The following is a 12,810-nucleotide window of genomic DNA, read 5'->3' as shown; positions in this document are numbered from 1 at the left end:
CATTGTGCTCCAGCGTTGTAACCATGTGAAGAAGTGTTCTCACCTTCTCCCAGAGTCTGCTTCAGTAGATCATGCTTGGCCTGTAGTTTCACGATAAGGTTGCTGCCATTCAGGTACTCTTTGAATTTCTATACAGGGCAAAAGAAAAGTAGAAACTATGACATTTAGCAGGCGCTTTGATCCAAAGCTACTTACAATACCTTCACAAAGTACTCACAACCTTGACTTTTTCCACATTTTGTTGTGTGACAGCCTGAATATAATATTGATTACATTTAGATTTTGTATCATTGATCACATAATACCCCATAATGTCAGTGTCAAAGTACAAATTAATAAAACATGAAAAGCTGAAATGTCTTCAGTCAAAAAGTAATCAACCCCTTTGTTTTGGCAAGACCAAGTAAGTTCAGGAGTAAACATTTGCTTAACAAAACACAATAATTTGCATGGACTCACTCTGTGTGCAATAATAGTTGTTAACAGTATTTTTGACTGACTACCTCATCTCTGTACCCCACACATACAATTATCTGTAAGGTCCCTCAGTTGAGTAGTGAATTTCAAACACAGATTCCACAACCACAGAGACCAGGGAGGCTTTCCAATGCCTCGCAAAGAAGGGCACCGATAGATAAAAAAGCAGCCATTGAATATCCCTTTGAACATGGTGAAGTTATTGGTGAAGTTATTTAAAAAAGTTACAACAAAAAAAACAACCTTCCTACCACTTTTACATTACAGAGTATTTTGTGTAGATTGTTGACACATTTAAATACATTATTTTGTATGTGATCCCTACAGGAATTGAACTCATGACCTTGCGAATAACACACTCTTACAAACTGAGCCACACAAGACCACACTTGTGATTGTAGGCTACAGTGACTACTGCTTTATGTCATTACATCAAAGGGTTAACTTCTGAATTAATTTGCATGACTTGTATCACCAAAGCCTGATTCCAATAGCAGTAGAAAGAACTCATAACCAGGTTGCCTGTCTGAATTCCACAGGGCATAATACTGCAAATTGATGAACACTGGAGCAAGCCGCTAAACTACTCTAACATCAGTATGCAATGCATTCATAAACATAGCAGACACTCTTTCTAAAGTTACTTCCAGTATATTTACAGTGAGTGCACTCATTTGTATTATGTGCTTGTGATCTCTGCGGGAATTGATACAATGACTGTAAAAATAAGGAGACAGGACACTATAGTGTTAGCATTAGGAAGGTGTTAAGTAAGATCAACCTGGATATAGTGCAAAAGCATTATGGGTACAGTAGAACATCCATCTACAAAGACCACAGTGATCTTACCAACTGAGCCACACAAGACCTTGTCAGAGCCCTAAAGCAAGTACTTAATACCAGTATGCATTCATGCAAATAAAATTGAAAAAGCATTTCTAATGCATTTTAAGTAGTGTTGGTTGTCAGAGCCACTCACAGTGAAGTAGAAGCCCTCGGTCTCCTGTTGATTGGCTCGTCTCCGAGCAACGTTGACTTTGCTCATGTAGGAGTCGGACGAGGCAGACTTGACCGACTCAGTGGACTGGCTGTGTTGGAAAGCCTCCGACACATCAAAGTCCTCCACCGTCAGCATGTCCTGCAGTGTCTGCATGGTGGCATCCAGAGTCTTCCTCACCTATGAAAGACAGAAGGGAGGGAGAGAGTCATTTAGCTGGGTTACAGCTTCAATATTTATTGTGTTTTCCCTGTACACAATAGGCAGATTTCCATTGACCCAGGTTAATTCGACAAAAGCAATATTTTCACCATGTGTAATGGATATGGCCGATTTAGGATACATTGTCTAAAGATCTGGAGATTTTTTTAATCCGTTCGACAGGGGTGGACTTGTATTTTGTCAAACCTTCCTTATTGTGAATGTTCTTTATGGGAACTGTGTTTTTTTAAGACGATTGCCAAATATTTTTGAAGGCACGTTATTTTACCATGTAACTATAAAGCGCCAATTTAAATCTAAATGCCTACTGCTTGCAAAATAAATGTTTGAACTATAGAAATCATGTTTCTTGACTTTCAAGAATGCCTGACTTACTACGCCTTGTTTTTCTGGTTGGCTGGATGCAAGTTTCATCATCCAATTACTTCAGATCTACAGGAGTGCAAATGTCACCATGACAACGGACCATGGTGATGCGTTCGCACATGAGAATATGAAAATTAAAATATTTGTAAATTATTGCATTCTATACATGCTGGCTTTCACAGGCTACCTGAGACATGAAACAGGTAGGTTGGAGGGCATACCAGCTGTGGGCAATTTATTAATGCGCAATTCCCCTAAATGGTTAATGGAAACAATTCAACCACTACATTTTTATTCGACACTGAATGTTTTTGAGATTTTTTTATATTTTTCTTTTAGGTGTGACGTCATCAACACAAGATAGTTCAATGGAAACACACCCTAGCAGGCTATTGTCACATATATTTTTCTATACAAACTTTCTTAATGTTGACAAAAAATCCCTGGACACATAGCTAATGAGACTTCAAAGACTTCAAAGATTGTAATGGGAAATAGAATGGTATAATGCTCTTTGAGGGAAACATTTCAAATTGAAGAACTAAATATCACACATGTGGGTTGTTCTAATTCAATTTGGTGCCTTTGAGTAGTCTAGCTTGGTAAAAAAACAAGTTTAATTTCATATAATTTTAACATTGTTAAACACTGTTAATTGCCAAATAAAGATATAGGGTTGACTAACAGGGTTGACAACGTCATCTTAAATCAGCCATAAATTCCCTTCTTGACAGGGGGAATGGAAGCTTGTTGTGTATGTATAACAGTGAGGGGCAATTGAATGCAAGCTTCACTAAAACATTTCAATTGAAAAAAAATGTATTGCCTGTCTATGGGTAACAGGTCTGACATGTTCTGCTCGACCCACTCAGTTTTCCACTTCAGAATACCAGCAAATGGCCAAAGACAGTAGAACCAGCTCACCTGCTTTTAAACTATGGTTTGACTATTAGATGTACAATGTATCTTTTGAAAATACATATTTATAAAAGGAATAGTTTCACCATATTAAAATGAGATTTCAGTTCATGTAACAGGGTTGAAATTAAAATGAGATTTCAGTTCATGTAACAGGGTTGAAATTAAAATGAGATTTCAGTTCATGTAACAGGGTTGAAATTAAAATGAGATTTCAGTTCATGTAACAGGGTTGAAATTAAAATGAGATTTCAGTTCATGTAACAGGGTTGAAATTAAAATGAGATTTCAGTTCATGTAACAGGGTTGAAATTAAAATGAGAGACATTCTTTTTTCTGTTCCTTTTTCCCTTCAAATGAATCACTAACATGAAATCAATAATAATCTTAAATTGTGACTTTGTCAAAGCAACAAAATAACATGGGCTTTACAATGATGGGGAACACTTGGAGAAATGTTGTGTTTAAGTGGGGTAATATCTTCCTAGAAGTCACAGAGGAAACACAGAGGAACATGTCAAAATGCTGAATTCTGGCACTTTATCAAGTCTTTATTCATATTAAAATGTTTTCATGTGTTCTATATTAAAGAGCATTTAATATAACAAGCTTTTAAAATTCAATATTTGTGGACAATTTCTACTTATGTAACAGTTCTCTTCCATTGAAGGAGAGGAGGAACAAAATGCAGCGTGGTTAGAGTTCAACATGTTTAATGAAGACCATACACGAGAACACTACAAAATACAAAACAACAAATGTGAAAACCGAAACAGTCCTATCTGGTGCATTGACACAAAGACAGAAGACAACCACCCACAAAGTACCCACAGAATATGCCTGCTGAAATATGGTTCCCAATCAGAGACAACGATAGACTGCTGCCTCTAATTGAGAACCAATATAGGCAACCATACACATACAAACTACCTAGAAAGGAAACAGCCCCATAAACATACAAAAAACCCTAAACCAGACAAAACACATAAATCCCCCATGTCACACCCTGACCTAACCAAAATAATAAAGAAAACAAAGATAACTAAGGCCAGGGCGTGACAATTTAAAATATCAAAGGGACGCAAAAGGTACTTGTTTGATGGAATTACCCTTATACTTGTATGGATTGGACTTCCGGCGCCGACTGAGATGGCCGCCTCGCTTCGCGTTCCTAGGAAACTATGCAGTTTTTTGTTTTTTTACGTGTTATTTCTTACATTAGTACCCCAGGTCATCTTAGGTTTCATTACATACAGTCGAGAAGAACTACTGAATATAAGATCAGCGTCAACTCACCATCAGAACGACCAAGAATATGTTTTCCGCGACGCGGATCCTGTGTTCTGCCTTACAAACAGGACAACGGAATGGATCGCATGCAGCGACCCAAGGAAACGACTCCGAAAAAGAGGGAAACGCGGCGGTGTTCTGGTCAGACTCCGAAAAAGGGCACATCGCGCACCACTTCCCAGTATTCTTCTTGCCAATGTCCAGTCTCTCGACAACAAGGTTGATGAAATCCGAGCAAGGGTGGCATTCCAGAGGGACATCAGAGACTGCAACGTTCTCTGCTTTACGGAGACATGGCTTACTGGGAAAACGCTATCCAGGGCGGTACAGCCAACGGGTTTCTCCACGCATCGCGCCGACAGAAACAAACATCTATCTGGTAAGAAGAGTGGAGGGGGCGTATGCCTCATGACTAACGGGACATGGTGTGATGAAGGAAACATACAGGAACTCAAATCCTTCTGTTCACCTGATTTAGAATTCCTCACAATCAAATGTAGACCGCATTATCTTCCAAGAGAATTCTCTTCGATTATAATCACAGCCGTATATATCCCCCCCAAGCAGACACATCGATGGCTCTGAACGAACTTTATTTAACTCTTTGCAAACTGGAAAACATTTATCCGGAGGCTGCATTCATTGTAGCTGGGGATTTTAACAAAGCCAATCTGAAAACAAGACTCCCTAAATTTTATCAGCATATCGATTGCGCAACCAGGGGTGGTAAAACCTTGGATCATTGTTACTCTAACTTCCGCGACGCATATAAGGCCCTGCCCCGCCCCCTTTCGGAAAAGCTGACCACGACTCCATTTTGCTGATCCCTGCCTACAGGCAGAAATTAAAACAAGAGGCTCCCACGCTGAGGTCTGTCCAACGCTGGTCAGACCAAGCTGACTCTACACTCCAAGACTGCTTCCAGCACGTGGACTGGGACATGTTTCGTATTGCGTCAGATGGGAATATTGACGAATACGCTGATTCGGTGTGCGAGTTCATTAGAACGTGCGTCGAAGATGTCGTTCCCATAGCAACGATAAAAACATTCCCTAACCAGAAACCGTGGATTGATGGCAGCATTCGCGTGAAACTGAAAGCGCGAACCACTGCTTTTAATCAGGGCAAGGTGTCTGGCAACATGACTGAATACAAACAGTGCAGCTATTCCCTCCGTAAGGCTATCAAACAAGCTAAGCGTCAGTACAGAGACAAAGTGGAATCTCAATTCAATGGCTCAGACACAAGAGGCATGTGGCAGGGTCTACAGTCAATCACGGACTACAAGATGAAATCCAGCCCAGTCACAGACCAGGATGTCTTGCTCCCAGGCAGACTAAATAACTTTTTGCCCGCTTTGAGGACAATACAGTGCCACTGACACGGCCTGCAACGGAAACATGCGGTCTCTCCTTCACTGCAGCCGAGGTGAGTAAGACATTTAAACGTGTTAACCCTCGCAAGGCTGCAGGCCCAGACGGCATCCCCAGCCGCGCCCTCCGAGCATGCGCAGACCAGCTGGCCGGTGTGTTTACGGACATATTCAATCAATCCCTATACCAGTCTGCTGTTCCCACATGCTTCAAGAGGGCCACCATTGTTCCTGTTCCCAAGAAAGCTAAGGTAACTGAGCTAAACGACTACCGCCCCGTAGCACTCACTTCCGTCATCATGAAGTGCTTTGAGAGACTAGTCAAGGACCATATCACCTCCACCCTACCTGACACCCTAGACCCACTCCAATTTGCTTACCGCCCAAATAGGTCCACAGACGATGCAATCTCAACCACACTGCACACTGCCCTAACCCACCTGGACAAGAGGAATACCTATATGAGAATGCTGTTCATCGACTACAGCTCGGCATTCAACACCATAGTACCCTCCAAGCTCGTCATCAAGCTCGAGACCCTGGGTCTCGACCCCGCCCTGTGCAACTGGGTACTGGACTTCCTGACGGGCCGCCCCCAGGTGGTGAGGGTAGGCAACAACATCTCCTCCCCGCTGATCCTCAACACGGGGGCCCCACAAGGGTGCGTTCTGAGCCCTCTCCTGTACTCCCTGTTCACCCACGACTGCGTGGCCACGCACGCCTCCAACTCAATCATCAAGTTTGCGGACGACACAACAGTGGTAGGCTTGATTACCAACAACGACGAGACGGCCTACAGGGAGGAGGTGAGGGCCCTTGGAGTGTGGTGTCAGGAAAATAACCTCACACTCAACGTCAACAAAACTAAGGAGATGATTGTGGACTTCAGGAAACAGCAGAGGGAACACCCCCCTATCCACATCGATGGAACAGTAGTGGAGAGGGTAGCTAGTTTTAAGTTCCTCGGCATACACATCACAGACAAACTGAATTGGTCCACTCACACTGACAACGTCGTGAAGAAGGCGCAGCAGCGCCTATTCAACCTCAGGAGGCTGAAGAAATTCGGCTTGTCACCAAAAGCACTCACAAACTTCTATAGATGCACAATCGAGAGCATCCTGGCGGGCTGTATCACCGCCTGGTACGGCAACTGCTCCGCCCTCAACCGTAAGGCTCTCCAGAGGGTAGTGAGGACTGCACAACGCATCACCGGGGGCAAACTACCTGCCCTCCAGGACACCTACACCACCCGTTGTTACAGGAAGGCCATAAAGATCATCAAGGACATTAACCACCCGAACCACTGCCTGTTCACCCCGCTATCATCCAGAAGGCGAGGTCAGTACAGGTGCATCAAAGCTGGGACCGAGAGACTGAAAAACAGCTTCTATCTCAAGGCCATCAGACTGTTAAATAGCCACCACTAACATTGAGTGGCTGCTGCCAACACACTGTCATTGACACTGACCCAACTCCAGCCATTTTAATAATGGGAATTGATGGGAAATGATGTAAATATATCACTAGCCACTTTAAACAATGCTACCTTATATAATGTTACTTACCCTACATTATTCATCTCATATGCATATGTATATACTGTACTCTACAACATCGACTGCATCCTTATGTAACACATGTATCACTAGCCACTTTAACTATGCCACTTTGTTTACTTTGTCTACACACTCATCTCATATGTATATACTGTACTCGATACCATCTACTGTATGCTGCTCTGTACCATCACTCATTCATATATCCTTATGTACATGTTCCTTATCCCCTTACACTGTGTATAAGACAGTAGTTTTGGAATTGTTAGTTAGATTACTTGTTGGTTATCACTGCATTGTCGGAACTAGAAGCACAAGCATTTCGCTACACTCGCATTAACATCTGCTAACCATGTGTATGTGACAAATAAAATTTGATTTGATTTGATTTTGATTTGATTTGATTCTGCACAGACACCAACCGCATGCATAATATATATAATGTAAAGTTCAGTAACCCTGGTAGGGGACATCTGGTTGCATGTGTGAAGATAAATATAAATATAAATTGTGTTCTGTCCATGTGAGAGATACAGAGGAAGTGGCTGAATGAATAGTGCACCTCCATATTCATAGGAGCGATATGGTGAAGCAGCAGAGGGAGGCAGGCATGCAGGCATGCAGGCAGACCGCAAATGTTCCACAATTTTACCTACTGAACATGGTCCAGGTGGTGAGTTCACTGACTGATAATGAGACAGGTTTTGGGTTAGGGCCAGGGTTCTAGAGCTCACCTCCTCGTTCTCGATCTTGAGTGTGGCTAGGCGGGACTGGAGCTGGTGGTGACGCATCAGGAGCTCTGTCTGCACCGGCTGCTGGGCACTCACCTGACACACCTAGTAGGTAGTGAGGGAGGGAGGGAGGGAGGGAGGGAGGGAGGGAGGGAGGGAGGGAGGGAGGGAGGGAGGGAGGGAATTTACAGTAGTGTTTGTTTGGGATGCCAGAAAGGAACTGACCCAAAGATGCTAGCATTGCTGATGCAAGCCACACAGGACCAGACAGAGGAAACACAGACATCGTGGGAGGCACAATCACCCCTCCAATCACCTCTCCCTCACCTCGTCGCCCATGTGTGGCTGGTAGTCGAAGCGGGCGGGCGGGCAGAAGATCTGGCTGTGCATGTCCATGACCCTGTGTTTGTCCCCCCTGACATCCATGGCATCCACAGCCCCCTCCAGCTGGTCCAGCCCCTCGTGGCGGGATGTCTCCAGGCTGTACTCTGCAGACAGGTAGGTCCTCAGGGTCCGTGCCAGGCTGGCATGGTAGCCCAGGTCACAGCACTGGGGAGAGGCATGGACAGCATTACCACCATTGGGAATCCTTAATGTTAGTTACAGACCAATGATGTGTTATAAGATGCTACTATGCTTCAATTGATCAAACTACTGTATTTATTCTTCATTGCAATCAATTGAACGGTAACTTAGAATAATGTGTTACAAGATGCTACTGAGCTTTTGTGTATCAAATGGATGCATTTTTCCTGTGTGTCTAATATTCTCACTTTGTTAGAATCAGCATGTTACTGTACCACTCACGTCTATCATGTCAGAGACATCGTAGATGTAATATTTGGCCACCAGAGCATTGGTTGCCACCAGGTTCAACATATAGTCATTCCGTGCCTTAGTGCACTTCAGCTTGTTTTCAGAGTACTTGGCCTGTCTCTGAGAAGAGAGGGAGAGAAGAGGGAGAGAGACAAAGACAGACAGACGGAGAGACAGAGAGAGAGCGAGTCATCAGTCAGTATACCATAGAATATCGATTTCTCTCTAAATGGATGTGTATACTAAAGATGTAATACAGTTTGTTCCATTTAAAGAAGTCTAATTTTATCAAAGAAATTAGCATGTGCCATGAGACAATAGAGGTCTAGTCTTACCATGGCAACAAATCCACTTAATATTTTTGCTCATTAGTGTATACATTAAATTATTACATTTCAAAGGCTAATGCATCCAAGTTCTCTGAGCTTTTACATACATTTGGACACATACACACACAAGCCCAAGCCACACCTTCTCCTTCATCTTCTCCATCTTCTTGACGGAGCTGCGTCGCTGTTGGCGGTCGTCATGGCGCAGGAGGCTGGTGCTGACATCATTGGCCTTGCCGATCTGCTTTTCTCCCTGTTTCTCCGCCTCCTTCAACTTGCTCTCTGCACTGATGCTCTCTGTGTGGTACATGTGGTATGTCTTCATCACCTGCCCAGGAAACAAAACATACTTAAAAAATATACATTAAAGTTAACTACATGCACACTAAGTTTACCAGAAGGTTCTGGGTCTAGACGTTTACATTGGTCATGAGGGAAAATCCTATCTCAATGGAGTAACCACACAATAAACACCAAACTCACGATAAGTGTGAATATTTTGTATAATTTATCATTTCCGCCAGTAGTTTGAAAGTAGCGCTGTCAGGATTTGGCCAGGGTTGTTCCGGTTTTTGGTCACTAGATGCCCCCATTGTGCCTTTTGACCTTTTGTTTTCCCTTGATCCCCATTATTATTTGCACCTGTGCCTCGTTTCCCCTGATTGTATTTAAACCCTTTGTTTTCCTCAGTTCTTTGCTCTGTGTTTGTATGTTAGCACCCAGCCCTAGTACTCTGTGAACTCTTGCTGATCCCGGTGGACTCTCTTGTGGAATTCTGTGTTTTGTTCTTGTTTGTTTGTTTTTTAGTATCTTTTGAGGCTTTTTGTGCTTTACCTTCCACCTTGTGGATTTACCTTTTTTGTCTTGGAGGATTACCTTTGTTCTTGTGGAATTCCTTTTGAGGTTGTGGAGTTACATGTTTTCCTGAAGAACTTCACTTTTTACTTCATTAAATACACCGTCTCAAGTACTGCTGTGTCTGCCTCATCTTCTGGGTTCTGCCGACTATTCGTGGCTCAGTTGGTTAAGTGGCTGTTTCTCACTCCGGAGACCCGGGTTCGTAACCTGGTCCTGACGAGCGCAAGTAGGTCCCAGATAATTGTGCACAATTGTGTATGGCGTCATCCATTTCATGATATGTAACTGCAAATGTTCTTTCTAAAATAATGATAATAATTTTCGCTGCAATTCGTATGATATGTTATGAATTTTAATATGTACAATATGTTGTGAAAAAGTGCTTAAGATCCCATTCAATCACGTTAATGTTAACCTGTTACTCCTACCCCCTACTTTTTCGAACATTCTGTTAAAAATCGCGCAACATTTCAGGGCCCTGCTACTCATGCCAGGAATATAGTATATGCATATGATTAGTATGTGTGGATAGAAAACACTCACCGGCGTTTATAAAACTGGTTAAATCACGGCTGTGACTATAACAGAACGTGCGTTTCATCGAAAAGTGCAGGAAAATCTGATCACTGAAAATGGGAAAATATATCCATGCGCCACTTCAACCCATTGTTAAACGTGAACCACATTAAATGGGGCCGAGGTTGCAATACCTACAGCTTCCACACGATGTCAACAGTCTTGTCATTTGCCTACGATTTGTTTCTTGGTCAAACAGACACAAGGCAGCGCAGTTCTTCCGGTCTCCGACCGGATATTTTGGATGAGATTTACCCGGACATTATTTCCAGACGTACAGCTATAGAATATACATCGCCCTCGTGATCAATTTGATCGCTTATTAACGTTTACTAATACCTAAAGTTGCATTACAAAAGTATTTCGAAGTGTTTTGTGAAAGTTTATCGTCGACTTTTTTAATTAAAAAAAATGACGTTACGTTATATAACGCTATTTTTTCCCTTGATCACACAGTCTTCATAGATCGATATCTAGGCTATATATGGACCGATTTAATCGAAAAAAAAAGACCCAATAGTGATGTTTATGGGACATCTAGGAGTGCCAACAAAGAAGATGGTCAAAGGTAATGAATGTTTTATATTTTATTTGTGCGTTTTGTGTAGCGCCGACTATGCTAATTATTTTGTTTACGTCCCCTGCGGGTCTTTTGGGGTGTTACATGCTATCAGATAATAGCTTCTCATGCTTTCGCCGAAAAGCATTTTAAAAATCTGACTTGTTGCCTGGATTCACAACGGGTGTAGCTTTAATTCAGTACCCTGCATGTGCATTTTAATGAACGTTTGAGTTTTAACGAGTGCTATTAGCATTTAGCGTAGCACATTTGCATTTCCAGATGTCTAGATGGGACGCCTGCGTGTCAGGTAGGAGCAAGAGGTTGATGGAAGATTGGTTAGACATGGATATCTAAAGAAGATTCAGCATATAAATCCACCTGTATATTGTACACTGAATAAGAACACAGAAAGACAGCTACTGTCAGATATGTTGTGGATGTATGACTGAGTACTAAAACTAGGTTACCCGTCTTGATTTCCTTTCCCTTCACACGCAAAAATATCATCCTCTTTCTTACAGGTCTCCTAACAACTCTGATTTAAGTAATACATGTGAGGAGAGAGCAAGTGAAATCAATCAACAGGAAGTCTGTCATAGCCAAGTTACAGAGAACCTTTCCTCTAGTTACGTGACAGAGACCCTTTCCTCTAGTTGAGATAGAGAGAACCATTCCTCTAGTCTACACTAGAAAAAAAAGGTTCTACAGTTATACTTATAGGATACTTTAGATGTGCTTATGGAACACACTGTTAGGTACTCACATAGTACTGGTTGTTAAAGAGAACCTTTCCTCTAGCTATGTGATAGAGAACCTTTCCTTTTTCCTCTGACTGCTGCTGGGTGTGAAACAAGAGAGGAACCCTTGATTCTGACTGGAAGCCAGAAAAGGCTGGAGACAAAGCTCTCACATTGTGCATAATACATCAATACAGTGCATAAAACATGTACAAGTATATTCAGAGCCTTCAGAAAGTACTCACACCCCTTGACTTATTCCCCATTTTGTTGTGTTATAGCCTGAAATCAAAATGTATTAAATACATTTTTGTCTCACACATCTACACACAATATCCATCTACACAATGTTTTTATATTTTTATGGAAATGTATTGAAAATGAAATACAGAAATATCGATTTTACGTAAGTATTCACACTCCTGAGTCAATACTTTGTAGAAGCAGCTTTGACAGCGATGACAGCTGTGAGTATCTCTGGGTAAGTCTCTAAGAGCTTTCCACACCTGGCTTGTGCAACATCTGTCCATTATTCTTTTCAAAATTCTCCAAGCTCTGTCAAATTGGATGACTATTTCCAGGTCACAGATTTTCAGAACTGTAACTCGGCCACTCTTCTTGGTAAGCAACTTGTAACAGTTCTCCTCTTCTGAGGAACCCAAAATCCTAGAGGAAAACTTGGTTCCGTCAGCTTTCCAACAAACACTGGAAGACAAATTCACCTTTCAGCAGGTAAAATACCTTAAACAAGGACAAATATAAACTCAGCAAAAAGAGAAATGTCCCTTTTTCAGGACCCTGTCTTTCAAAGATAATTAGTAAAAATCCAAATAACTTCACAGATCTTCATTGTAAAGGGTTTAAACACTGTTTTCCATGCTTGTTCAATGAACCATAAACAATTAATGAACATGCACCTGTGGAACGGTCATTAAGACACTAACAGCTTACAGAGGGTAGGCAATTAAGGTCACAGTTATGAAAACGTAGGACACTAAGA

At 42.1% G+C, this 12,810-nt stretch overlaps 1 protein-coding gene across 13 annotated transcripts in view; it reads right to left on the bottom strand.

The window, feature by feature from the left end:
- Positions 1-12,810, bottom strand: part of LOC124029411 (SLIT-ROBO Rho GTPase-activating protein 3-like) — a 72,337-nt gene that overhangs the window by 25,755 nt on the left and 33,772 nt on the right. For all 13 annotated transcript variants that reach the window (XR_006837774.1, XR_006837777.1, XR_006837779.1 and 10 more), the window contains 6 exons: positions 9,220-9,405; positions 8,740-8,868; positions 8,260-8,481; positions 7,936-8,037; positions 1,457-1,654; positions 44-128 (listed from right to left, as the gene is read on the bottom strand). Coding sequence is in view for 10 of the 13 variants with exons in the window: in XM_046341122.1 (XP_046197078.1) it covers positions 44-128; positions 1,457-1,654; positions 7,936-8,037; positions 8,260-8,481; positions 8,740-8,868; positions 9,220-9,405 (922 nt within the window). In the remaining 3 variants the exon portion in view is untranslated. The remainder of the gene's footprint in view (positions 1-43; positions 129-1,456; positions 1,655-7,935; positions 8,038-8,259; positions 8,482-8,739; positions 8,869-9,219; positions 9,406-12,810) is intronic.

Source organism: Oncorhynchus gorbuscha, linkage group LG03 (genome assembly GCF_021184085.1).
Source record: "Oncorhynchus gorbuscha isolate QuinsamMale2020 ecotype Even-year linkage group LG03, OgorEven_v1.0, whole genome shotgun sequence".
In the NCBI taxonomy this organism is placed as follows: domain Eukaryota; kingdom Metazoa; phylum Chordata; class Actinopteri; order Salmoniformes; family Salmonidae; genus Oncorhynchus; species Oncorhynchus gorbuscha.
The sequence above is the reverse complement of the archived record's forward strand: the minus strand, read 5'-3'. Positions and strand labels throughout refer to the sequence as shown.